Below are 23,353 nucleotides of genomic sequence, written 5' to 3' on the forward strand. Positions count from 1 at the left end.
TAGCTCAGTGGCATCGTGTAAAAGCATTGGTAGGAATGTGTATCGCAGTTAATAGAAAGTTACTAGAAATGAGAAACTCCACAGGGTACCTGTGAGGGCCATGCCAAGCTTCATGTGTGAAAGGGGCCACAGAGGACATTACTTTAATGGGAAAAGGTGCACATAATTCTGACACACAATTTCTGATAATTTACTTACCATACCACAGATACACCACTCAACTTAACCCTTTGAAACCCGCAGTGACATCACTGTTCTTGTGCTGCTTTCAGATGCCTTTCACAAATATTTAAACCTTCAAACAGTGAGCAAATTGGTGTGATTTCTTTCCAAAATATGGGGAATGAAAGGAAATAAGCAATTTGGTAAGAAATGTTCCTCAAACTGCAAGAAATTAGTAGATTTAGAAAATTCTTTTTAAAAAGCTAAGGGAAAATGTCAAGGAAAAGAAGAAAAAAGTTGGGAAAAATCTATATTTGTAATAAGAATTACTATAATCTTTTTATAATCTCTTTCCCCAGGTCATTTTGTTGTGTGTGTATATATATTTATTATTATTTAAAAAATGTATTTATTTATTTTACAAATTTTCATTTTACTTTTTTTTGCTCAATTTAGGGTCATTTCTTCTTGTTTTGTGCTTTCTTTCCATGTTTTTGAACGAAATCAAGACAACTTCCTCAGATTTCAAAGGGTTAAGAGTTCACAGGGATTCAGGTTCCCATTTGAGTACAGCAGCTAACTGCAAGATTTTACCCTAGCTTAGCAGCTACCAGCTAACAAGGTAACAAGCAAACTTTCACACTGAGGTAAACAGTTGTTTAACAACATGATGGATCCCACCAAGCCCCATGAACACACTCAATTGCCATTTTATAGCACTTATTCTCTTGCCATTTTTGGGTCTAGCAAATGAACCCAATCCTGGTGACCCCATTCTTGATCCCTCCCTAAAGCTCTGACTGTCTCAGCGTATTTCTTTTTTTTTTAAGTCACCAATGAGAACACTGCGACTCAAAGATCAAATTAAAAATGGTCCCTTGGGTATAATAGTTGAGATGAGTGGGTTTAGATATAAAAATGACAGTTGAGCTTAGGGATGTCATGGGGAGGTCAGGGTTTGCTATGCTTTTCAGGATAACAACAGGTGCAGAGCTGCAGTACAGTAGGATCCATAAAACCATCATGGAAGTTGCTGTTTCATAGAATGTTGTCCCCAATAAATAGCTGTCACTTGTAGTTCTAATGTACATGTCAAAATAAGGCTACTGTCATATCTGTGCCAGTCCTTTGAGGGGATGAGCAGGCAGTGTGTTCACGCTCTAATTGGCTGCCATAGGAAGCAGGTCAATAGAAGAAGAGAAGCTGAGAATGTGTGTGTTTGTGTGTGCAAGTCCTGTAAGTGCACGTGAATCCTCCACACTGACTGCTGCCACAAGTTCAGCTTCAGCTCTTCCTCAGGACACAACATCAGTCCTGTTTACTGTCAGCTACTGCAGCTGGCACAGCACTGTGTGTGTACACACACAAACACATGTTGCTTTACTGACATGTGCCTGTGTGTGTGTGTGTGTGTGTGTGTGGTAAATATCTTATGTCCAGGACAGTCCAGTTATTGTCAGAGCCACAGTCCATTTCAGGAGTGGTTACATTTGTGTGTGTGTGTGTGTGTGTGTGTGTGTGTGTGTGTGTGTGTGTGTGTGTGTGTGTGTGTGTGTGTGTGTGTGCGTGTGTGCTCCTATGAAGAGGCAGTGCAATCAAAGTGCTCAGTGCTCCTTCAGCCTGTGAAGCAGAGACAAACATTAACACCGTATTGATAAGTTTGTAGTCATTAAGTTTTACAGTGCAGAGCAATCAGCCTGATGAATTGTTGTCCGTGCAGGAACATTTGCTCTATATTTTTCTTTTTGCTGAGAACATTTATCAAACTATTCATTATGATCACATCTTATGTTCTTCAGAATGTTAATTCAGCTGACAAAGTTCTTGAAAATACTTTTATCCAACAGTGATGAGGGACAGTTTCGATCACAGAAGGAAAGCCCATTATGCTTTTTTAAATAATAAAGTCACTAAGGCAGTGTTTAAATCCCATTCAAAGTATCAGTGTCAATTATAGGTGGGCGATATGGCAAAAACATCATATCATGTTTTTTTAAAGGCAGGATCACAATCACAATTTTATCACAATGCTTTTCGTTTTGGATTTTAAGACTGAACAGTACAACCAAGCCTGTTTCACAATTTAAAAAATATAGCCCTAAAATAAAAAAGAATAACACAACATTTAGGCCAAAGTACCTTTTTAACAGATTTTAATCTGTGTGTGCAATTTTGTTTTCCACTGTTTTGATGGGAACCATATCTATTTGGTAAAATATTATCAATGTTGAATTTTTGAGGGGGACAAACACACAAACTCTGTGTTTTCATTTTCATCCATGAATTCCCACTTATGAAATAAAGAGGGAGGGGAAAGAAAGCCAAGACTCAGTTTGCTATGATTGATTGATCTGTGTTTCTATAGGGAAGGCATGAAACGGACCAGAAAATAGTTTGCTTCAGCTGAGAAAAAAACAAGACCAGGTTAAAACCTAGTGGTTCCCAACCTTTTTTCTTCAGGGACTTATTTACCATCACTGAGTACACTGAAGACATATTTTAGGGATTTTTCACATAAAATTAAGAGAAAGGTTGGGGCTTAGGGCCGTGGCCCCCGGCCCCCAAATCACTACATCTGGCCCTGGTAATAATAATGAGAGCTCAGTGCAAGCGGCTGGATGAGACACGGAACGATGCGCTCTAAATACTGCCATCCAAAGTCTGACTAAACCTGAAACTAACACAAAATAGTCTTTAGAAGTCTAAAGAAATCACTTTCCAACTCTGAATATTTATCTTTTGGTTCATTCAGACACTTGAGGAGAAGCTCCGCTCTGTCCGTCTGTCTCCCTCTGTTTTATCTGTGATAATGAAACAGCACTCAGTTGTCAAATAATCAGCTGTATTCTACAGTCATTCACTGCATTACATGATTGTTCAACACTTGTGCTGTCGCAGTGTTTTGGCATGAGATTTGCTTTGGAATCATGAGAGTGTGAGACTGATGGTGAAAGTGTGCGTCACACGCCAGAAGTGTGAGAGTTGGCAACCCTGAAATATGTTAAAAAGCAGAGCTATACTCTTATAATGTTAAACACAGTCACACAGTGGGGGGCAGCTGCTCTCTCTGATCATTAACACATCCTCCCTCTGCAGCTCTGCTCGACCCGAAAAGAAAGCCAAAAAGTTTGGACGCGTAGCATGTATGAGCATAGAACTACAACAGATAAAATGTGCACTGTAGCACTATACAGCGATCTCTCCATGACGGCGGATCCTGGACACTTTCCAGTTCTTCAAAATCTAATATCGTCATATTGCACACTCCTAGTTTCAACGTAGATCACCTTGTTCTCTGCCAGTATGTCACAAGAGGAATTCTTTGTCTTTCATTCATTTGTTATTGATTAAATTACGTATTCATCTTACACTATTAGAAATGACCTGTTTTTGTGTTTGTTTGTTTGTTTTTTTTTAAAAAAAACACCTTTAATGGAATCCAAAATAATTTTTCATCCTCCACTGATGAGCTTCTGAGCTCAATTAAGACACTAAATTCAAATTCAAACTGTTCCCAAAAATCGATGTCCTAGAATAAAGATGGACTGACTCGCCATCTAGTGGCATTTGAAGATAAACCTGTAAAATTTGGGTCGGACAAGGACATTCAGTTTTTAAAAAAAATAAGGTTACAATGGGAATACAATTTAAATGAATATTTTTTGCCTATTCTCATAATATTGAGCAGCACATCTCCACAGTGAGTGTGCCTGTTCATAACACAACTCATATTCCAGCTGATGCAGAAGACAGACAACACGCAAAGTCAGCAGTCACAGGACTAAAACATTAAAATAATACATTTAATTATTTTTACTCAAACACCCGTGAGCTGACCTTTGTGTTCTTTGGTAAACAAAGAAACCACACCTGGAAATAAAATGAAAATTCTATGTGCAAATCACCTAGTTTCTTGTCACCAGTGGGGTACCCATCCTGATGCAGGACTCGTGTCTAGCCTGATAGCTTGTTCAAAACCAGACAATTCTGCCATTAACTTATTAAAGCAAGTCTCCTACCAAAGAATCTGCACTTCATAGAAGCAACTCTAACCTCCTTGCCTTGACCTTTTTTTCTAGAATAGTATCTATTTTCGGGTTTTTATGCAACAATATTACTACTGCTGCTTTGGTTGTATGCACTGAAGCAAAAAAAGCTTTCGCTTCATACAGCTGGTTCTGGATTCCATCTATTGTACATGTCTTTCCAGTAAATGTGCAAGAGTACAGCTCTATACCTGCAATTTTCTTTTTAGAGTTTTTGAAGCCCTTAATGTTGCAGTTAAAATATGAAAAATACATCATATTACAGCTGCTAAAATGATGGAGAATTTATCTGGGAGGATCTTTAAAAAAATATTTCTTAAATTTGCTACCAAAGGGCATCTGGTGGCTGAGTGGATAAAGCAGGTGCCCCATAAATGAAGGAAGTGTCCTTCCCATAGCAGACTTGGGTTCAGCTCCCGCTCTTGGCCTTTTGCTGCATGTCATTCCCTCTCTCTCCCCCTTTCACGCTACTGATCTGTCCTGTCTAATAAAGGCAAGAAATGCCAAAAACTAATCTTTAAAAAAAAAATAAATAAATTTGCTACCAAATGTCTACACAGCCCCCAGTAAATCCCACTTGTCAGTCCTCCAAAAGTCTTTCAGGGATACTACTACTACTTCTACTACTACTGACACTACTAACAGGAAAATAATTTACAGGATAAGTGCTGCAGAACATACCGTATTGTCCGAACACTTAACAGATAGTAGTTTTCAATGCACTGTATGTGTTTATAGTTTTTGAACACAACTGGAGAAAACCCACAGCCCAACATTTAAACCTTAAATCTAAATGATCCATTATGTGAATCTGTGAGAGGTACTATATAATGTAATTGACTGGAAGGACAACAACATGCAAAAGACACAGAACACTGTCTACAAATGAACAGGAGAAAATAAGGACTCACTCTACAGCCGAGATGGGACGGGATTTAGATGAGGTCAGCTCCTTTGTCACAAGCCGTAGCAAAAGCTGAAAACAAACAAACAAACACACACACACACACACAAACACACACACACACGAACACACACTCTCAAATATTAGTTTGAGTTTATTAAACATATTCCTATTATGTGGTGCTGATGCCAAAATGTGCATTTAAAGCTGTATTATTTGATTTTTTGTCCACTTGGGTGCAGCAGAGGAAGCTATAAATGACAACATCTGAAATATCATCACATTATTAAGTTGTTCGCAACACGAACATCCCTTCGGTGTCATGTTTGTGTCTATGTGATGAACATAACTACACTACTGACTGTCTTTGGGCTCTGGTTTTGGTCTCCACCAACTCCAGAGAAATCTGTCTCTTTTGCTGCTAAATGCTCCACTCTGTTCTGCCTGCTGCTGAGCAGATAGTGTACTGTGAGTTTATCAAACTTTAAAGCTGAAAACATCTGCCAGCTGGAATCAAGCTTGATGACAGCGATGACTATGGACAAAACAAACTGCAACTTCAGAGTCGATGATAATTCTCTGCGGGTTCATCACTACAAGTGGTAGTTTGATCTAATGTTAATTTCAGAGGGTTGTTTGGTGCAGCTATACCAACAAGTCAATGACAAACATTTGGAACCATTGTTATTGTTGATAGTTTTCAAAGCACTCACCAGCAGAGCGAGGAAGTCAGCAGTCATCAGCATGTAGAAGACCTGATCCCAGCCGCCTGCAGACAGCAGCCCAGCCAGCAGAGGGCCCAGCGCTGCACCTGACAGCATCAACACAAGAAGCAGCATTTGTTTGTGTGTCAGGATTATCTCAGCACTTCAATGACAAACCCATAACGATTTCAGCTTGAATTCCTAATGAATCTTAGATTTTAGGGAAAATGCTACACTGTATTGAGAAATAACAGAAGACACACCAACATGATCACTACATAGATCATTAAAACATTACACTGGCAATATTTAATCCCCAAAGTCCTCTGTGACACATAGCCTTAACTGTTGCCCAAAAACTATCAATACATATCAGTCAGCCACACTGTTGACCTGGGTCACATTTTCCTTCATCACCATGAAGACACTCACTATTGTGACTCAATCCCACATACACCATCAAGCTGCCCAAATACTCACCACAGCACCAAATATGGATTATTCTGCTGCTGAATTTAGTCCCTAACAAACAATATTCCTTATGTTTGAGTAACATTTGATATAACTACAGTGAGCAGCTATTTGAGGAAATCACTGAGTCTTAGAAATGTTATATATGAGTTATTTTCAAAGATGTACATCTTCAGTAGTAACCAGTGGGTTTTGGGCTACAGACAGGCTGGATGATTTCAAAAGTTTTGTAAGAGGGACCATACACTATTGGTTTGTTTTTTTTTCATGGGATTTGTTTATAATCAAAAACATTTTGGATGACAGACTTATCCCTCAAGTAGTTTAAACTTTGCTCTTTGGTAAGTCTGCATGACAAAGGGTCATATGGCATTTCTGTAATTTTGTAGCTAAAATTGTGCTTGCTGGGTTCTTTATTGTGTGTCTTACAGTGCAGAAATCTCAGTGATACTGACCTACAGATCCTGTGCCATCGATGATGGCTGTGACAGTAGACAATGCTCTGGCATTGCCTTTCAGGCTCTTGTGGGTCCCCTGGGGCCAAACATCAGAGGAGAGAGGGATGAGAGAGGAAACCTGTGCATATTGAGTTCATAATAATGTCCAAACTTAGAGGACTGGAATGAGAGTTGAACACTCTTACCAAATCAGCAGACACCGCGGTTGTGATGAGGGAGTATGGTCCATTGACCAGGCCACCACACACTAACAGCATGCCTGGGGAACACACACACTGGGTCAGTTCTATCTGGGTTTACAGTTGGGGATCCACCACATACAGCCACAGCTACTGCACTCCTGTTGACCTAATTGCACCCGTCATCCTAAACACGAGTGGATCTTTGAGAACTACTTGAGTCTGGAACAAAGTGTGTAGACATGGAGCAGCAATGCTTTCTCTGATGTCACTGTATGTTCTGATGATTATACTGCACCTCATCCTCTGCGGTATCGCACACTGACATTTGCAGATCCTCTTCAGTGTGAGGAGAAGATAATGAGCCGCAGCTGTGTGCATCATGAGCTCAATGTAAACGCCACTGAGGATAATTACGGCTCAACCAATCAGTGCTGATGAGCTACCCTGATAAATTTAGCCAGCTCATGTGACCTTGATTTTTTTGGATGTATGATTAGCAGCTGGACACAGGCTGGGATATTTAGCTCAAGTGTTTGTGTTTCTGTGTTGATTTATGCAGTATGCAGTCCTTCCTGAATTTTGCAAAAACAATACATATGACAATATTTTAGATGTTTTTTGTCAGTTTATGACTGATTGGCATTTATGCACATACATACGACTTTCCCGCTGCGTTCATGAATCCAGTGTAGAAATAGCACCACAAGGTGGTGCCTTTGTTTTGTTTTGTTGTGATACACCAGAGTTGAGTTTTTTTAACACTGTTGCAAACCTCCTCCAACTGGCATCCACACAAAGGATCTAACTCTCTCAAAGGTTAGGAGCAGGTGCATGTTATCATCTCTGTGTTCTACTCCACATGTATGATTAGAGAATATAGTGCTGTGGAGACCTGGCATGGATGCTCCATGTTATGTACAGTGGAATGAAGTAACAGAGTGGAAATCTCCATTTAACCAGGTGTTGAATCTCCGAGCTAATCTGCTATCCTGGAGTTCCTGCTGACCAGCCCATGCTGCTAGCTCTCTGCTGTGCAAGGTGAGCTGACTGAAGCAATACGCTGAGTGCAGTTCTATAACAAAATAAGATTTGACCCGTTTTGAATTTGCAGTAAAGTTGCAGTGATTGGACAATACTGCAAGGTCATGCTGAAATCCGGGGATCTGGCTGAATTTTGTTGCAATCACAACATCCTGGAGGGACTAAACATGATTCTAAAACAGTGTTCAGGAGACTTTAGGAGAAAAAAAGAGATACAAGAACATTTTAGAGGAAGTAACTGAGCAAAAGGCTGCCTTAATTCACAACATGTTTACAACCATGTCATAAAATGAACATTTCAAGTTATACTGGTTGGGGATTGACTAGACCTGCTATTAAATCACTTTAAATGTGTGTTTACTGTAGTTAAAGAAATCTTTTACTTTTACAACTGAAAAAAAAATATTTTGTGTTTAAAATGTCTAAAACAAAAAAATGGCAATCAAGTCCTCAGAGCACTAAGTGATCACTGCAAATAAAACATTTTGTCTCATTGATGGACCCAAATCCCCAAACTATTCATTCAATGACAACATAACATATAGAAAAGCAGGTGACATTCAAGAACTGGAGAATGTTCTGAGAGTTGGCTCTTACCGATGGTGGGTCCCAAACCAAACTCACTGATCATGGAGAAGCCATACAGCTGCAGGAAAAAGAATGCACAACGGTCAGAACAAAGATGCTGTGTGTGTCTGTGTAACCTGTCGGCTGACAAAGACACACATTTAGCTTCAGTGAAACATGTTTCCTTTAGTGGCACACGGCAGGGGGAGCTGATGCAAACAGAGGCCTGGTGAGCATTGCAGGGTAACCTGACTCTCTGCATGCTCCTTGTCTATTTATCAGTCACTTCTTTTCTTGGCTGCTGTCCATCATTCTACTTGCCACAGACTAGTGGGCCAGACTTCCCTATGAAGCACTGCCAGAAGTTACTGAGCTTGATGTTTTGACTCTGACTTTGGACTGTGGATGAGCACAGTGTAGTGGAAACTTACTGTGGGAGCAGCCAGCAGCAACATAACCGCACAGGTGGTGGCTCTCTTCCCCAGTTTGTCAGAGATCACTCCTGCCAAGATCCCACCTGTATATCACACACACACACACACACACACACACACACACACACACACACACACATTATAGTGAGAGGCAATGAGCCAGGAAAATATTGATAATTGATAATATCTTTCACATTACACATTACACAACCATAATGGACGAGTCAATACAAACAGTAGGCAAATGACAGAAGAAACATCACATGCATACACACATGCGCATGTGCAGGATAAGTTCAAGATAAGAGAACAATGTAAACAAAAGCACCTACCTACTATTCCTCCCACATCAAACAGGGTGGAGAGATCTCCTGCCTTCTTGGCATCTAAGTGAGCTGCAACACACGCGCACACACACACACACACACACACACACACACACACACACACACACACGTTCATTTGTCTTTCTCCTGTATGAGTGGTGGTAATGAAAGTGAGGGGGCTGGTCTGCCTGCACATTGTAGCACAACACAATAACACAGTGACATTGTTCAGGCGGAGGTGCTGCAGAGGCTTTGTGATCACAGACCAGATAATGTTACATTGCTGTGTAAAGGCCTGCTCAGCTGTCAGTCTCCACACTAGCCTCAAGTGTTAAGCCTCTCTGTTATTCTCACAAGTAGTTAATGTTAGTCTAAAATGTGAAAAAGTCCCCAAGATCATTTGACCTAAAAGTCCTGACAGCAATCGTACCAGGTCAGACCTGTAACAAATCTGTATCAACTTCAACACAGCACAGTCTAATGTGAATGCAGTCAGATAAACAGAAAGGATCCAGCAGCAGCACAAGCTTAAACACGCTTAGAGGAAGAAGTATGTGTCCTGTTCTGCCTTCTAAAATCATTATCATAAATGAATTACTGTCTCTTACAATAACTAATAAAGCCAACAGAGCCAAATTCAGATCAGATCAGATCTACTAAATCTATTGTTCCCCTCATGGTGCAACCAGGACACAGGAGGCTACAATCATCAGACCTGCGGGAATTCTCTTGTCTCCACCTGTGGACAGTTTCCTTCTGTCTGTGAGCTTTTGAAGGTGTGCTTTAGCCTCTGTATTCTATTACGGTTTTATGGGAAGCCAAACTCTAGTGCCCCTTCTTTTGATTAAATTAATTTGGATCTAGAATCGGTTTTGAATCAAACATGACAACAGGTCACAGCTCTAATGAAAATGCTCCAAGCACAGAGCCAGCTCCATAAAGAAATCAGTTTCCAGTTTAGCATGCAGGAACTTGACTGGCTGATTGTTCAAACCCATGGAACTTTCTTTAATAGAGGGATCTCTAGCTTTCCAAAGATACCACAATAACTCACACTGAATGTTGGGGCACAATGCCTGTGACATCTGCAATACTTGTGTTTAATATATGGCATCCTGGGTTTAAATATTTCCTTGATATTGAATATCATATTGTGTCAGTCAATATTTAAGAACAAGCAGACAAAAAGCATAACAGTATACTTGCATATAGTGTTGGAACATCAAGAATTCAATGGAATAATCCTTTCTGGACAATCTTTGACTTTACTTTATCAGTAATAATTCTGTAGAGAAACAGACAAAACTGAAGAATGTTAAGCCTTAGGGACTGTTTAGTGCATTTTCTGCACCAAACGCTGTGTTCATGCAAATGGCATCAAATTAGCAAGACTGTGTATTTTTGTTGGACTTATCTTGGAATTTCCAGCTCAGCTCCTTTAAAAGGTCTAAAATACACTGTGGAAATGAAATTGTCATAAGCCATCAGAGCATAAAAACATGCATTATATTATTTCTGGGTGTCACTCTGGGCTTTTGCCTTTGGATTTGTCATTTTTAATATTTTCTACCTAATGACCCCAGGCTGTTATCATTTAAAAATCTACTTTGAATGTAGTATATTGAAAATGTATTTTTTTCTATTTAAAAACATAGTGGCATCATGACAAAAACCTGGCATTTAAAGTGTTAAAACTCTGAAAATCAATGAATATTTGAAATTCATCATTAGGAGTGATGTTAAAACAACAAACTAAATGAAAGTAGAAAATCATATTAATGTATAAGCTGTTAAGCTTGATTTTAAAAAAGCACCTTTGTGTGCAGAGTGAGTAACATCAAGGTTAATGGCTAAGGGTTAATGGCTGTAATTGTGTTTGGTCCTGACCCGCTTTGGTGATGTAGAGCGGCAGCCAGAAGAGAAAGGTGTAGCTGACCAGCTTGGCAAACAGCAGACACAGAGAGAACTCGATCACTCCCTGCAGACACGAACAGCACACACACATTAATACAGCTCAACACAAATCATTACACTCCATATCCTCATTATGAGGCCTAATCATGATGCAGATCAAGTTCCTCATAACAAACTGAAATAAATAAATAGTGTTCACCTATTAAACTTCTGTCCTAAAATGATATCCCAGAGTCAGAGATATCACTGATTGCTGCCATCATTTTGGCAAGGTTAAAAAAACATCAGTCTGTTGCTGTACAGGTATTAATACTGTGGTGATAGTCTGTTGTCTCTGTGATTCGCCTTAAAGAACCACTGATCAGCAGGCTCATGTCTAATCATCAGCGTTCATGAGGTGCTCTGAATGGAACATTTCTGGTTGAATGTGGGCGTGTAGAGGATGGGATATGAGGCTGATCCACACGTGCACATATTCACAGGTAGGCTGTGATTTGTAAAGGGAGCTGCCTGCATGTGTGCATGAGCATGGTTTTATCTAAATTTTGATCTAAAACTTTTTGGCACACACCATTTTTGGCTTCAGTGCACAGGTATACTTTTGGTTTGCATCCTACACACTGTGTCATAAATGAGTTCCCAGGTGTTTTGGATGATGGGTTTGTGTGAGTCTGTGTGTGTGTGTGTGTGTGTGTGTGTGTCACTTACTGGTATGCGTAGAGCTCCCATGAAGCTGATGGCGGACGGCTCCGATTCCCTCTTTACCACCACGACCGGCTGTGTAGGGACACACACACTGTCCCGGGGTAAGAGCAGCTCTGTGTCGTAACTCTAAAGGACAGGAAAGGGTGATTTGAGCAGTGATCAGAGGTTACAGCTGTAACTGTACTCCGACAGTGTCCACCTACTTCATGACCAATTACAAGTTCACAGCACCTTTTGGTGGGTTTTTTTTTTTTTTTGGTGATTTTTAATCCAAAAATTTTCATCATTTTATTCACGAACTTTAGGATGATGGAAATGTTGATCTCTGACTCACTGTTGTAACAATAAATGGAAGACAGGGACAGAGGTAACTTTGCCATTCTGTGATTTGAAGAGTAATCAAAGATGCAATTAAGTAATCAATTACAACACCACAGTTTCATCCTGGGAAAACAGAATATTACACGCCAACATGCCTGTGTCAACCACTATTTATACAAGCATTTAAGAGTAACTAAACCCTCCAATCTTGGCTGGGGCGTTTTCTCCCTGGAATGTGAAAAATATCCTTTCACCCAAACATGCCGCCTCTTGATCCACAGCACCTCCCTGCCCTCCGCATACACACACACACACACAAATACCTTTGTTGTTTGGTCTGAGGCAGTGATGGAACTGTGACAGAGGGGTTGGTTGGTGATGAAAACAGGCTCCTGCTACTGGGATCAGCCAATAGCTATCAATTGCAATAGCACTTTCAACCTCTAGAGGGCTGTCACTATGCATATTTATATACAATATGCAGAATTTTAATACTTTACACTACACACATATATATACAGTGTATATATATATATATATGATCACATACATATATATATATTCACATACATATACATAGCTTTTGAGCTCAAACAAGTGGTTTGGGGGTTTAGTTAGTCTTTAAGGTCAGCCCTGGTGGAAAAGACAGGCTGGGTTCACCATACAGACAAATGCATTGAAGGTCCAGTGTGTAGGATTTAGGGGAATATATTGGTAGAAATGAAGAGTACTATTCATAACTATGTTTTCTTTAATGTGTATGCACTTGAAAATAAGAATTGCTGTGTTTTCGTTACCTTAGAATGAGCTGTTTATATCTACCTATGGAGCAGGCGCCCTCCTACGGAGTTTCAGTTGGTTGCAATGTTACACTCACCACTATATGCCATAAAATCCTGCACACCGGACCTTAAAGTGACTGAAAGCTGAAACTGAAGTCTGGAAAGAATTATTACATGTGGTCAACCCAATCCAACTATCATTGCAAAAACATTCAAGAAATACTGAGGGTGAATCCTCATGTTCTGACTTCCCTGCACATGTAGACTTGTGGACTTGACTGGCCTGTGTCTTCAGAGTACTGAGGATTGTTTACATCAAACATTTAATATCTATAAAGTCTGCAAGGAAACATAAGCACTCTTCTTGCCATTTACAGAGTCTTTGGTTTGTATTCCTGATGTGCCGCAAAGATTCAGTCCACAAGTCTGCAGGACAGACAGACACTTAAATTCAGTCTGAAGGGCTGTCCACACCATGAATAATAACTATAATGTTGTGAGCATCCGCTCTGATGAACGATAACATTTTGTAAACAGTGGAGCCAAACGTGTGTCCCAGCTGTCATGGAAGCTTAGGAAAATGGATAGATGACCTGTTACTGCCGTACATCGCACTGAGAGACATAATACTGACAAACACTTACCCCCGACTCTGAGGAGGAGCCTCCAGGTGTCCTTCTTGACACTGTCTGTATAAAGACTGATTTATCAAAGTTACATTTTTTTAAAACTCAGTGATGAATCTCTCTGCCATGCCACCTGCCATGTTGAACATGACACCCTTTAAATCTGGATGGATTTTTATTGGCTGTCAGTGTTTCAATCGTTCCAAATCGCTCTGAGAGTTTTACCAGTGATTCAGTTGACCACTGTTGTTGTGGTTAGAGTTATGTTGTGGACTCCATCCACTTGAGTCAGAAAGACTTCTGAAAAAATAGATTTATAGTTATAGTTCTTGGTGTGGATGTCTCTTGAGAACTGTGTTGATCCAGTATCCCACAAAATATGACGGACTCATGGCTGCTGAAGCAACCCTGAAACACCTGGAGGCACTGAAGTAACTGACCTTCCTGTATTGAACACTATCCTCGTAATAGTAGTATGCCTGAATGGATTACAGTGACACATTCAATTGCAACTTACTACAGTGTTGGGAAGGAGAAACAATCCTTTAGTTACTGGTTCAAAAGCTACACCTGTACAATCTAAAGCAGTTCACTACTGAACTGTTATTTGATTATTTTTGCAGCTGTAGCTGGTGATGGTCTTGTCTTGAGATTGTTTCTTCTTACCACGTACAGTATGGTAAGCTAACTGTTAGCTGTAAATGTTTTCCTGGAAAGATTGCAATCAGCTAACTAAACTGAGTCTAACACATCTAAACTGTGACTGGTCTGGCCTGTTGTCTGTGGGAGTAAGTTACTGCAAAACAACAACGGATGCAACTGTAAAGGAGCTCTATGCGACATGGACAGCATTAATATAGCAGGAGGCAACTCTGCCAAATAAAGCAGGCTCGCAGGCACAGCACTGGGCTTCAAAGACAATTTTTCACATGGTCAAACTGTGGAATTACAGCTTCCAGGTCCCATCAAATAATGGTACTGGGCCCAAAAAGACTTTTTCCCATCGACTTACACCATAAAGGACACATCTGTAAATAACTGGATATATTTTCTTGTGTGTACTTCCCCTTTCACTATCAGAATTTGACTAATTCTGTCCAATAACGTTCCATAAGTCTAGAAGAGTGGCACAGTTAATTTATCTTATTTCCATTCAGATCAGCAGAGCTCTAAACTGGAAGTTAGCCGCCTGGCTTGCGAAAGTCTTTTGTGTGCCTACTTTACCTTCCCAACGATGCGGAAAATCTGGGCAATTTTATAACTGTGAAGTTGAACTTTTTTGGCTTACTGCACCACTGAGCAACTTTTATTGAAATGAACAGGGCCCTGCCTCGAATCTGTACCTAGCTTTCTTTATACATCCATTATGTAAAGATATAGTGAAGTAATGGTATCCTGAGTAAAGAATGAAGCCACTCTCTCTCTCTCTCTCTCTCTCTGTTGTAATCTGAGCCTCTCTGTTCTGCTGTGAGTCTGACTGTGCCTGTATGTGAGACCCTGTGTGTGTGTGTGTGTGTGTGTGTGTGTGTGTGTGATAACAGTGTCCTGACGACAGACTGTGTATTAAGATGGACGACATGACAGCTCCCAAAAAGTGAAGATAAAACATGTGGATCGCCCCCCATAATAAACCCTCCCCCCATGTTAGCAAATAAGGTGCCCAGGGATAACGTTTTTCTGTAGGCCATCCCGGAAGCTAGTATCGCCCTGGTTCCCTCGTCAAAAAGCCTATGGGATTTTCCGATTTGATTTTGGATCATGGCAGAAAATAATCTCTGTGGTAATCCAATGTTTATGGTACGTTTATCATACATTTGTAAGATGTTTTGTTCAGCAAGATAATCTTCACACTGCTTTTAAGATTTTTGAAGTCTAAATGCAGTCGCCAGGGGTACCAACTTGTGTACATCTGTATTATTCCTCCATTGCACCTTTTGTACATACATTTTGTGTTCTTTATATTCTATTTTTTCATTTTATATTTATAAATTGCTTTTGTATTTTTATCTTATGTCGTATACTATTTAAAATCAATAATTTAATTCTTCCTTTATGTTGTGCTATGTTTTGCATCAAAAAAAAACAAGTCATATTCCTTGTATATGTAAATGTACTTGGCAATAAAACCGGATTCTGATTCTAATTCTGATTCTGATATACACAGACAGTAGCATCACATGTACAAGATACACACACACACACCTGGGTTTTGTTGTCCTTGTATTGTAGATACACCTCAGTGTGTCCATTTACACCATTCCAACTCTTGGCTGGAACCTGCTTGAAGAGAGAATAAATCACATTATTATTCATACATTTTCAGGCATTAAAAAGGAAAGTCTGGTGTTATTCTAAATGTTTCTTATTGACAGCAAATCCCATGAAAAGACAGAAACAGTGTGTTAATCAAGTCAAGTGTATTTGTATTGCGCAATAGTCTATCTCTCAATACTTTGTGACTTCCCTCCTCTGCAGCTTCAAACGCACTAGTTCCTACTGAAGACATAACGCTTTAAAAACTCAACTGTGCGTGTGCGTGCGTGTGTCTGTATGGGTGTGTGTGTGTGTGTGTGTGCGTGCGTATGTGAATTTACACTCTGCCTGAGAGACACACATGTGGAGACTGTAGCTATGGTAACAGTTGCCATGCTTCCTGCTGAGTGCTCACTGTGTGTGTCCCTCGAGCTGCATTCACACTTCAGAATAAATATGCAGCTTCTTAATCAGAACCTGTGCATGTGAGTCAGCCTCACCACCAATCTGCCAATGAGAGAGTATTTGCTCAATCAGTCTCTACAATAGAACTGTATAGCAGTTAGTGTCTATTACTGCACTTTAAGATGTCTAATGGCTATCAAATATTGAATAATGAAATCAGATTCCCCCTGTTCATAACTAAGGAGTCAGAAACACACATCAGTCAAAGGGAAATCCAGCAGCAGATCTGTCTGCCAAACTCCAAAATGAAGAAGAATAACACTTATAAACTTTTGTGCAAACATCTATTGTGTGGTCACCATTAAGATAGGAGGGTAAATAACAGGCAAAGATTTGAAGCCAGTTCACCTGCCGGTGCATTTTTTGCTTCAGCTTGTCCCAAATAGGACACCTTGATAACATACAGTTTTATTTTCCTTCACTGGTGACATCTGCTGTTACTATGAATGAACAGCTGCTAGATCAGATGTTCAAACAGAATCAATAAATGTGTGAAACCATCTGTATTCTTATTAAGTGATGCATTGCCATTTTCAGTTTCATCTTTACAATTCAAGATTTCAAATTAATTATTTCCATCTAGATTTTGCATTTTAAATTTCATTTTTTTTATTGTCACTTTACATTTTCATATAATCATTTCACATTTTTATTTTGCTTTATCAGTTTCCTTTTTCTTTTTAAGTTTAATTGTGGCCTGATTATTCCAAGTAGTGTGGTAAATTAATAATCTTTTTACTTTTATCTTTTAAGATTTTCCATTTACTTTTAATTTGAATTATGACTGAAAACATCCTCCATAAAGACCTGCCATAATACTCAAAACAGCTGCTGTGGTAGTAGTGATATGTCTTAACACTTAACACTATTAATATAATATATTTTAACTATTCATTTATGCTATTTTATCTTGCTGTTTTATTCTACTTGAGCCCCACTCAGGCAGTGCAAATGATAAATATGTTCTATTCTTGCTACAATAGGCATCAGTGGGCCACATTTTACTGTGATGACACACACATAGACTCACAAGATGAAAATAACACCAGCCGTCATGACGTTGTTGTAGCTCATAAAAATCTAAATACAAAGAAAGAAGGTTTTGTAATGTGTGTGTATTTACTGAAGAAAGAAACAGGACGAACTGGCTGTACTTACGCTCTTGCCTGGAGAAATATTTTGAGCATACATGCTTTTCAGGTCATTTGGATCTGGAGAGGGAAAAAAGGTGCAGTAAAGTTAATATGATGAGCTGCTGCTGTTCCTCAGTGAGCCACCAAACTGTCTTAGCTCTCACAGCTAGCTGCAGTTCTTTTTTTGTGCAATCAAAACAGGTTATTTCAACAAGCCAATGGCCTTTGTACAAATAAGCAATGAGGTCATTAGCATAGTAATGGAAACTTACTTTACCAAGAAAGAAAAACATCATTATTATTAGCTGCCCTTTGATAAGTGTATAGCTACATAAGAAGCTCAACCCTTCATACACAATAAAAACCAATCAAACCATTTGGTAAAATATGAACATAGTGCAGTCCCTCAGCCAATGGGAGTTCACACTCACGTTCAATGAGGAAGAGGAAACAGACGACGCCCATGAAAGCGATGATGAGCCCCGGTACAATGAAAGACAGGCCCCAGTTGGAGGAAACCCAGTAGCCGGCGATTAGAGAGCCCAGGATGTTTCCCACTGAGGTGTGAGAGTTCCACAGCCCCATGATGAGTCCTCGCCTGACAGGAAGACACACACATCAGGCTGTCAGTGACTTCCAGAGGCTGTAAGTTCTGTCTCAGTTGCTGGCCATATATCTTCCTGTGTGCTAAACTGAGTCAGGTCATTCCTGTCAGAGGTTTCATTCACTGAAATGGGCTTGCAGCAGAGGGAGCATCCCACCTCCACTAAATGGAATGCTGCACATTCTACCTACACATGAATCTGGGAAAATACCAGAAGTAAACAAGTCTCCATTCCCGTGGTGGCATCTCCCTCCCTCCCACCATGTTTGAATGCAAGCTGTACTGAGAAGTGTATCATTTTCTACTTTTACCTTTACTCTGTGTGATATTACCTTTGAAAATGATGTCTAGGAGCTCAGGAAGAACCTGTGCAGCTCTCAGCTGCTGCAACAGTAGCAGCAAACTTCAACTTGAGGAAAAAAACTATAATTTCAAATTCGATTTCAAAAGCATTATGATAATTACTGTGAGTATTGGGCAGGTACTTTTAGAATGTGATGATGTGTTCATCATCTGGTAAAGTGTGCAATATTTAGCCAACCCATCCAGAGCTCCGGTCCTTTTGACCCTCTATCAGAGACGTGTAGTTAGCATTTTGTTTCTGATCACAAGCCAGGTGATTAATGAAATTGTCTTGTGAATCTATAAAACAACATTACTTCATATTGTAGCTGTACATTATTTAATCTAATTCTGTCATGTATGTATTTATTTATTCCACCAACCTGCCCAGGGACTACAGGTGGAAAATAGCAGCTCTGCTAGAACTTGGTACAATGCATCTCTCCTTGTTTTATATGAGGTTTACTAATGTAACTTTTCTGTATGATTAAATGCAACTCTTTATTGATTGTGCTAGCTCACATTAACTTTAGTAATGCTACATTACAACACTTCATCACTTGATTATATGTAATATGTAAATTTGAATAATGTTAAGATCACCATCCATATAAAGTATCCTCATCAGTAACTAGGGGCCACTGCCTAACGTCATCAATCCATCTACCTATGCTGCCTTTACCATAACATTATAAAAATTATTTTTCAATACTGTATCTATGTCTGTTACTGTCAGTAGTCAATTGCCATCACAGTAATGGCGGCGCTGCTGGATGGTGGAACACACAAATTGGTCGCCAGATTCGTCTAAATGCCAAAAAGCATGTGAAAACTTTTCGAGTCACTGGAAAGAACAAATCAAAGCTTGTTTCCCACATTGCAGTTAATAAGAAGCACTCCACTGAGGAGACATTTTCTAAATCAAACTGTCCTTCAATAGCATGCATGTACTGTTTCTACTGTGCCTCTGCACTCCCTTGAACAAGCTGTCACTATACAACTCTCTGGGTTCTATTTTACGTTGGCACAAGACAGAGCACGGTGCAATGCAAGTGTCATTGCAGGGCTGCGGTCAAATACAACTGGAAGTACCTGAGCAGCTGCCATGATAAGAGCTGTTCCAGTTCTCCTTATATTAAGGAAAGGTGCGTCAATGCTTCCTTTATAATCTCCTTCAGCAGAGGATACACCAGACCATCCTTTGCCAAAGGAAATGAGAGAATGCGTCCCACAATTCTTTGCGGTGTCAACTTTTAAAATGACGCATGACATCAGCCGATGTTTGGGGAATCAGCCGTTTCATGACATCACAGATCCACAGTCTGTATGAGCTGAAACAACTTTAACACACTACCACGTCAACATGGAGCTGTTCACTGAGCTGTGTGCTGCTCCTTAAGCTTTTATATACACAGGCTTATAATCAGATCTCTTCCCTGAATTTAGGCTATCAAGTCAGTTCAAGTCAATTTTATTTATAGAGCCCATTATCACAAAACATGGTTTGCCTATAGGCCTATATTTATCAAAAAACATATTTGTTATTCCTTCTTATAAGATCAGAATCAGCACATTAACCAGAACACGAGGGGATGTTTTATGACAACTAATGTTTTCAATTCATCACATTTGAAACGTAAGATGATCATGATCGTATGTACAGTGCTGGATCTAACAGGTTGTACATATCCTTATATTTATTAGGCTATTTTCACAAAATCATATAAGGATTCATGACAATAAATATGAGGGAAAATAGGGTGAGTGTGAGCAACCATCTTGTGTGAAAACGTTACATTTCACTTCTGTGACTGGCAGCCTATATTCCTCTTTATTAAAATTCTCACCTTGGTAATGCTGTAATATTTTACACCAGGCTGTCCTTGTTTAGCCTTTATAATGTGCATTAAACAAGGTGGCCAGTACACAGGAAGCAAAGTAGGCCTTATTAGGATAATTATAACAACAATAATATAAATAATAATAATGATTATAGGCTAGTCATAATCATAATGTTAACACTGCGAGTTTATGGTGCACTTTTTAGGATCCATATTACAAAGGGCTTGAAGAAAGCAGCAAATAAAGTTTTTAAAGAAAACACAAATAATACAATTACAAAAAAAAAAAAAAAACATTTTTGCTGCATAAAAACCACTCTAGTGAGAATGTGCTTTCTGTAGTCCATCATGTGAACATTGTAGTTTCATCACAGCGGACCCGCGTCAATAACATTCGCCGTCGCATCATCACAGAGCCGAGGAGAAAGCCAGTCGGATTCTCTAAACACCGCAATCTTCTTTTCCTAAATCCTCATCAATTCTCCTTCACATCTTTACTTGACCCCTTGACGTTTTGTCTGGAGGTTAAGGAAAAGTGGTTAGGAAAGGAAATGATATGCTTTTCAACCAAAGACCTAGTGTCAGACCTGCGCAGTTGTCAATAGTTTCGTTCGAGCCTACCCAATTCTGCGTGAACCGATCACGTGCGATCGACGAGCAATGCATGCCGATTAGATTTGTGTCCGAGCCTAGTCCGACTTGCTCTGATGTCAGTCAAAAGTGGACGGCGATCTCACGATTTCGAGGCGGCCGCAGATTTTAGAGCCAGGCGCCTCAGTTGCTCTCCGCAGACTGCTAAGGCCTGGCTCTCAGGTGATCGAACAGCTGATTGGTTTAGATGTTGACTTACCAATATGACGTGTCAGATAAACATTTTATTTCTGTTGAATTATCAAGATTTGGAATTAATTTGTCTTATTTGTTTTTCTATTAACAGAGTACATGTTGTGATTGATGGTGACGTTTTGCAGTCAAACCCTAAATACATTTATCATAAACAACACAGACTCTATTGTATAGTATTTTAATTATTTTAAAGCAAGATAGAAAATAAAGATTAAGGACTGAACAGCACAGAGACTTTAGTTCACTTCAGGTCAGTAGTATGAGTGTGATGTGAGGATTCTTAAAATAACAGGTGTGCAGATATGAAGCCCTGACCATAGGCTGTCTGGCTGATCTGAGAGCTGCTGTGATGGTTTTCATTTATTGATATAGTCTGAGAGTGACATGAACACCATGAACAGAAAAAACAGATCGCCTGTATAATATTTTATTATTATTTTAATATTTTTTTATTTATTTATTTTACATTGTAATCAATAATTTGAGGCTGTGGACAGACTGATAAACATATCTGATAAAATTTGAATGAATAGGAATAAAATCTAACAGGATGTGAGTGCCTCTCTGACTTCCTGTACAGACTAAAGGCTGCTGAGGAGTCAGAAAACTGTCTGACTTGATCGCAGCTTTTTGTCACCGCCTCCTGCTGTGGCTGCCTGCTCTCGTGCGCTGTCCAGGCGAGGCGCAGCTCAGCTTGAACGAACCTATTTTCACGCCTGGCGCCCATGTCCATTAAATAACAAATGTACCTGCGCCCATCTGTGTGCCCCTGGGCGTGTCGGTCTTAAAATGAGGTGTGGTCAGGCGCACTGTTGGCCGATGACCAAATAAAAGCTGGTCTGAGGTCAAAGGCGCAGTCTGATTCCTGCTATTGAAAGGGCGGATTATTCAGATAGAAAGATGCGCCTGCATGCGGTTCAGATGTTTGGATAAGTCAGTTGGAACATCACAATACAGCCCTCAAAGTCCCAGCATTCTTTGTGGCATGTTGTGTGTTTTGCACAACATTGATATGCATCATGTATGTCTCTTGGACATAAATGAGGACACATTACAGGACGTAGGACAGCGTGAGATTGAACTGTGTGTGCCAATGCCAGTTAACTCAAATATGCCAGCAGCAACACCCGCACTGAGAGATCAGCTGGCTCCTCCCGTTTGTGCTTGATTTTCATGCTGAGCAGCGAGCTTTGTTAACAGCAGAACACCTCTTACATAATTTGCCAAATCCGTCATTTAGATCAATCTACCAATTCCTGGTGCACCTGGCTTTTAAAGGAAATGGGAGCTGATGAACAGATTGGTTCATTCATTTTCCACCCAAAACACACCCATGACTAATTCAGAGCCTAAATACAACCCCTCTGCGCCATGCCCCGCACCTGGCACCCAGATTACCTGCAGTTTAACTAGCAAAACAGACTTTGGCACGCCCTAAACGCACCTGTGCCATGCGCTTTAGAGGATGTGCTATAGATCATCTAAATAGGGCCCTCAATGTTCAATAAACAGAAAACGTTTTGCAGTGAAATCAAAAATGCTCCTTCAGCCTCCAAGACCCTGATTGGCTAGAGTTGAGACACAATGTAAACAAACTGTCATTAAGAAGCCAATGACAGTTCTGTTGGCAGAATAACGACCAAACAAACATTAGCTATCAAGCCTTCAAACAGTGCAGGAGCAGTGCAAGTTTCCCTGCTGGATGTTTTTTTGATATCTTATTCATGAAGTCAAGGTGCAACACAACACAGGACCTATTTGCAGGCCATTTGGTCAAAAGCTGATGTAGACTGTGGTTAAAAGTCTGTAGCAGCTGTGCTGCTGTTCCTCAGTGTCACTGTCAGCTAATGATAAAGCAGTGAAGGTCACTGTTAGAAGCAAATACTTTAAATACAATTTTTCATCTAGCTCTATAAAAACTAGTTCTTTGTCTATGTAAACGAAGAAACAACAGCATTCTCACTGCTAAATACAGATAAATTCCTTGTGCTAATGCATTGTTCCTTCGCAGACATGCCTGCTCAGAGAGCGTTGATAGCTCAGCCTGTAGTACTGTTGCTTGCAGCTCTTTGGAAAACCATTCTTCCACAACAACTTCACACTCGACACTGCACTCCTTTGGGTCCTGAATAATGTTAAGATCACCATCCATTAGGGGTGTGCGATATGACGATATTAGATCGTGAAGAATTAGAATGTGTCCATGATCCCCCATCACAGAGGGAT

General features: G+C 39.9%; 1 protein-coding gene across 5 annotated transcripts in view; it reads right to left on the minus strand.

The window, feature by feature from the left end:
- Positions 1 to 1,669: 1,669 nt before the first annotated feature.
- The window catches only part of slc37a1 (solute carrier family 37 member 1), a 38,088-nt gene continuing 16,404 nt past the window's right edge, over positions 1,670 to 23,353 (minus strand). For 2 of the 5 annotated variants that reach the window (XM_042494858.1, XM_042494859.1), the window contains exons 8-21: positions 17,926 to 18,092; positions 17,520 to 17,572; positions 15,846 to 15,923; positions 14,084 to 14,122; positions 11,918 to 12,040; positions 11,183 to 11,273; positions 9,302 to 9,364; positions 8,967 to 9,052; positions 8,566 to 8,614; positions 6,931 to 7,004; positions 6,743 to 6,821; positions 5,826 to 5,923; positions 5,120 to 5,184; positions 1,670 to 1,782 (exon numbers count right to left, since the gene is read on the minus strand). In XM_042494858.1, coding sequence (XP_042350792.1) covers positions 1,767 to 1,782; positions 5,120 to 5,184; positions 5,826 to 5,923; positions 6,743 to 6,821; positions 6,931 to 7,004; positions 8,566 to 8,614; positions 8,967 to 9,052; positions 9,302 to 9,364; positions 11,183 to 11,273; positions 11,918 to 12,040; positions 14,084 to 14,122; positions 15,846 to 15,923; positions 17,520 to 17,572; positions 17,926 to 18,092 — 1,081 coding nt within the window. In that variant the 3' untranslated portion in view covers positions 1,670 to 1,766. The remainder of the gene's footprint in view (positions 1,783 to 5,119; positions 5,185 to 5,825; positions 5,924 to 6,742; positions 6,822 to 6,930; positions 7,005 to 8,565; positions 8,615 to 8,966; positions 9,053 to 9,301; positions 9,365 to 11,182; positions 11,274 to 11,917; positions 12,041 to 14,083; positions 14,123 to 15,845; positions 15,924 to 17,519; positions 17,573 to 17,925; positions 18,093 to 23,353) is intronic. The other 3 variants (XM_042494860.1, XM_042494863.1, XM_042494862.1) reach the window with 3 other exon arrangements.

The sequence above is a fragment of the Plectropomus leopardus genome, chromosome 10, assembly GCF_008729295.1.
Source record: "Plectropomus leopardus isolate mb chromosome 10, YSFRI_Pleo_2.0, whole genome shotgun sequence".
Classification (NCBI taxonomy): Eukaryota; Metazoa; Chordata; class Actinopteri; order Perciformes; family Serranidae; genus Plectropomus; species Plectropomus leopardus.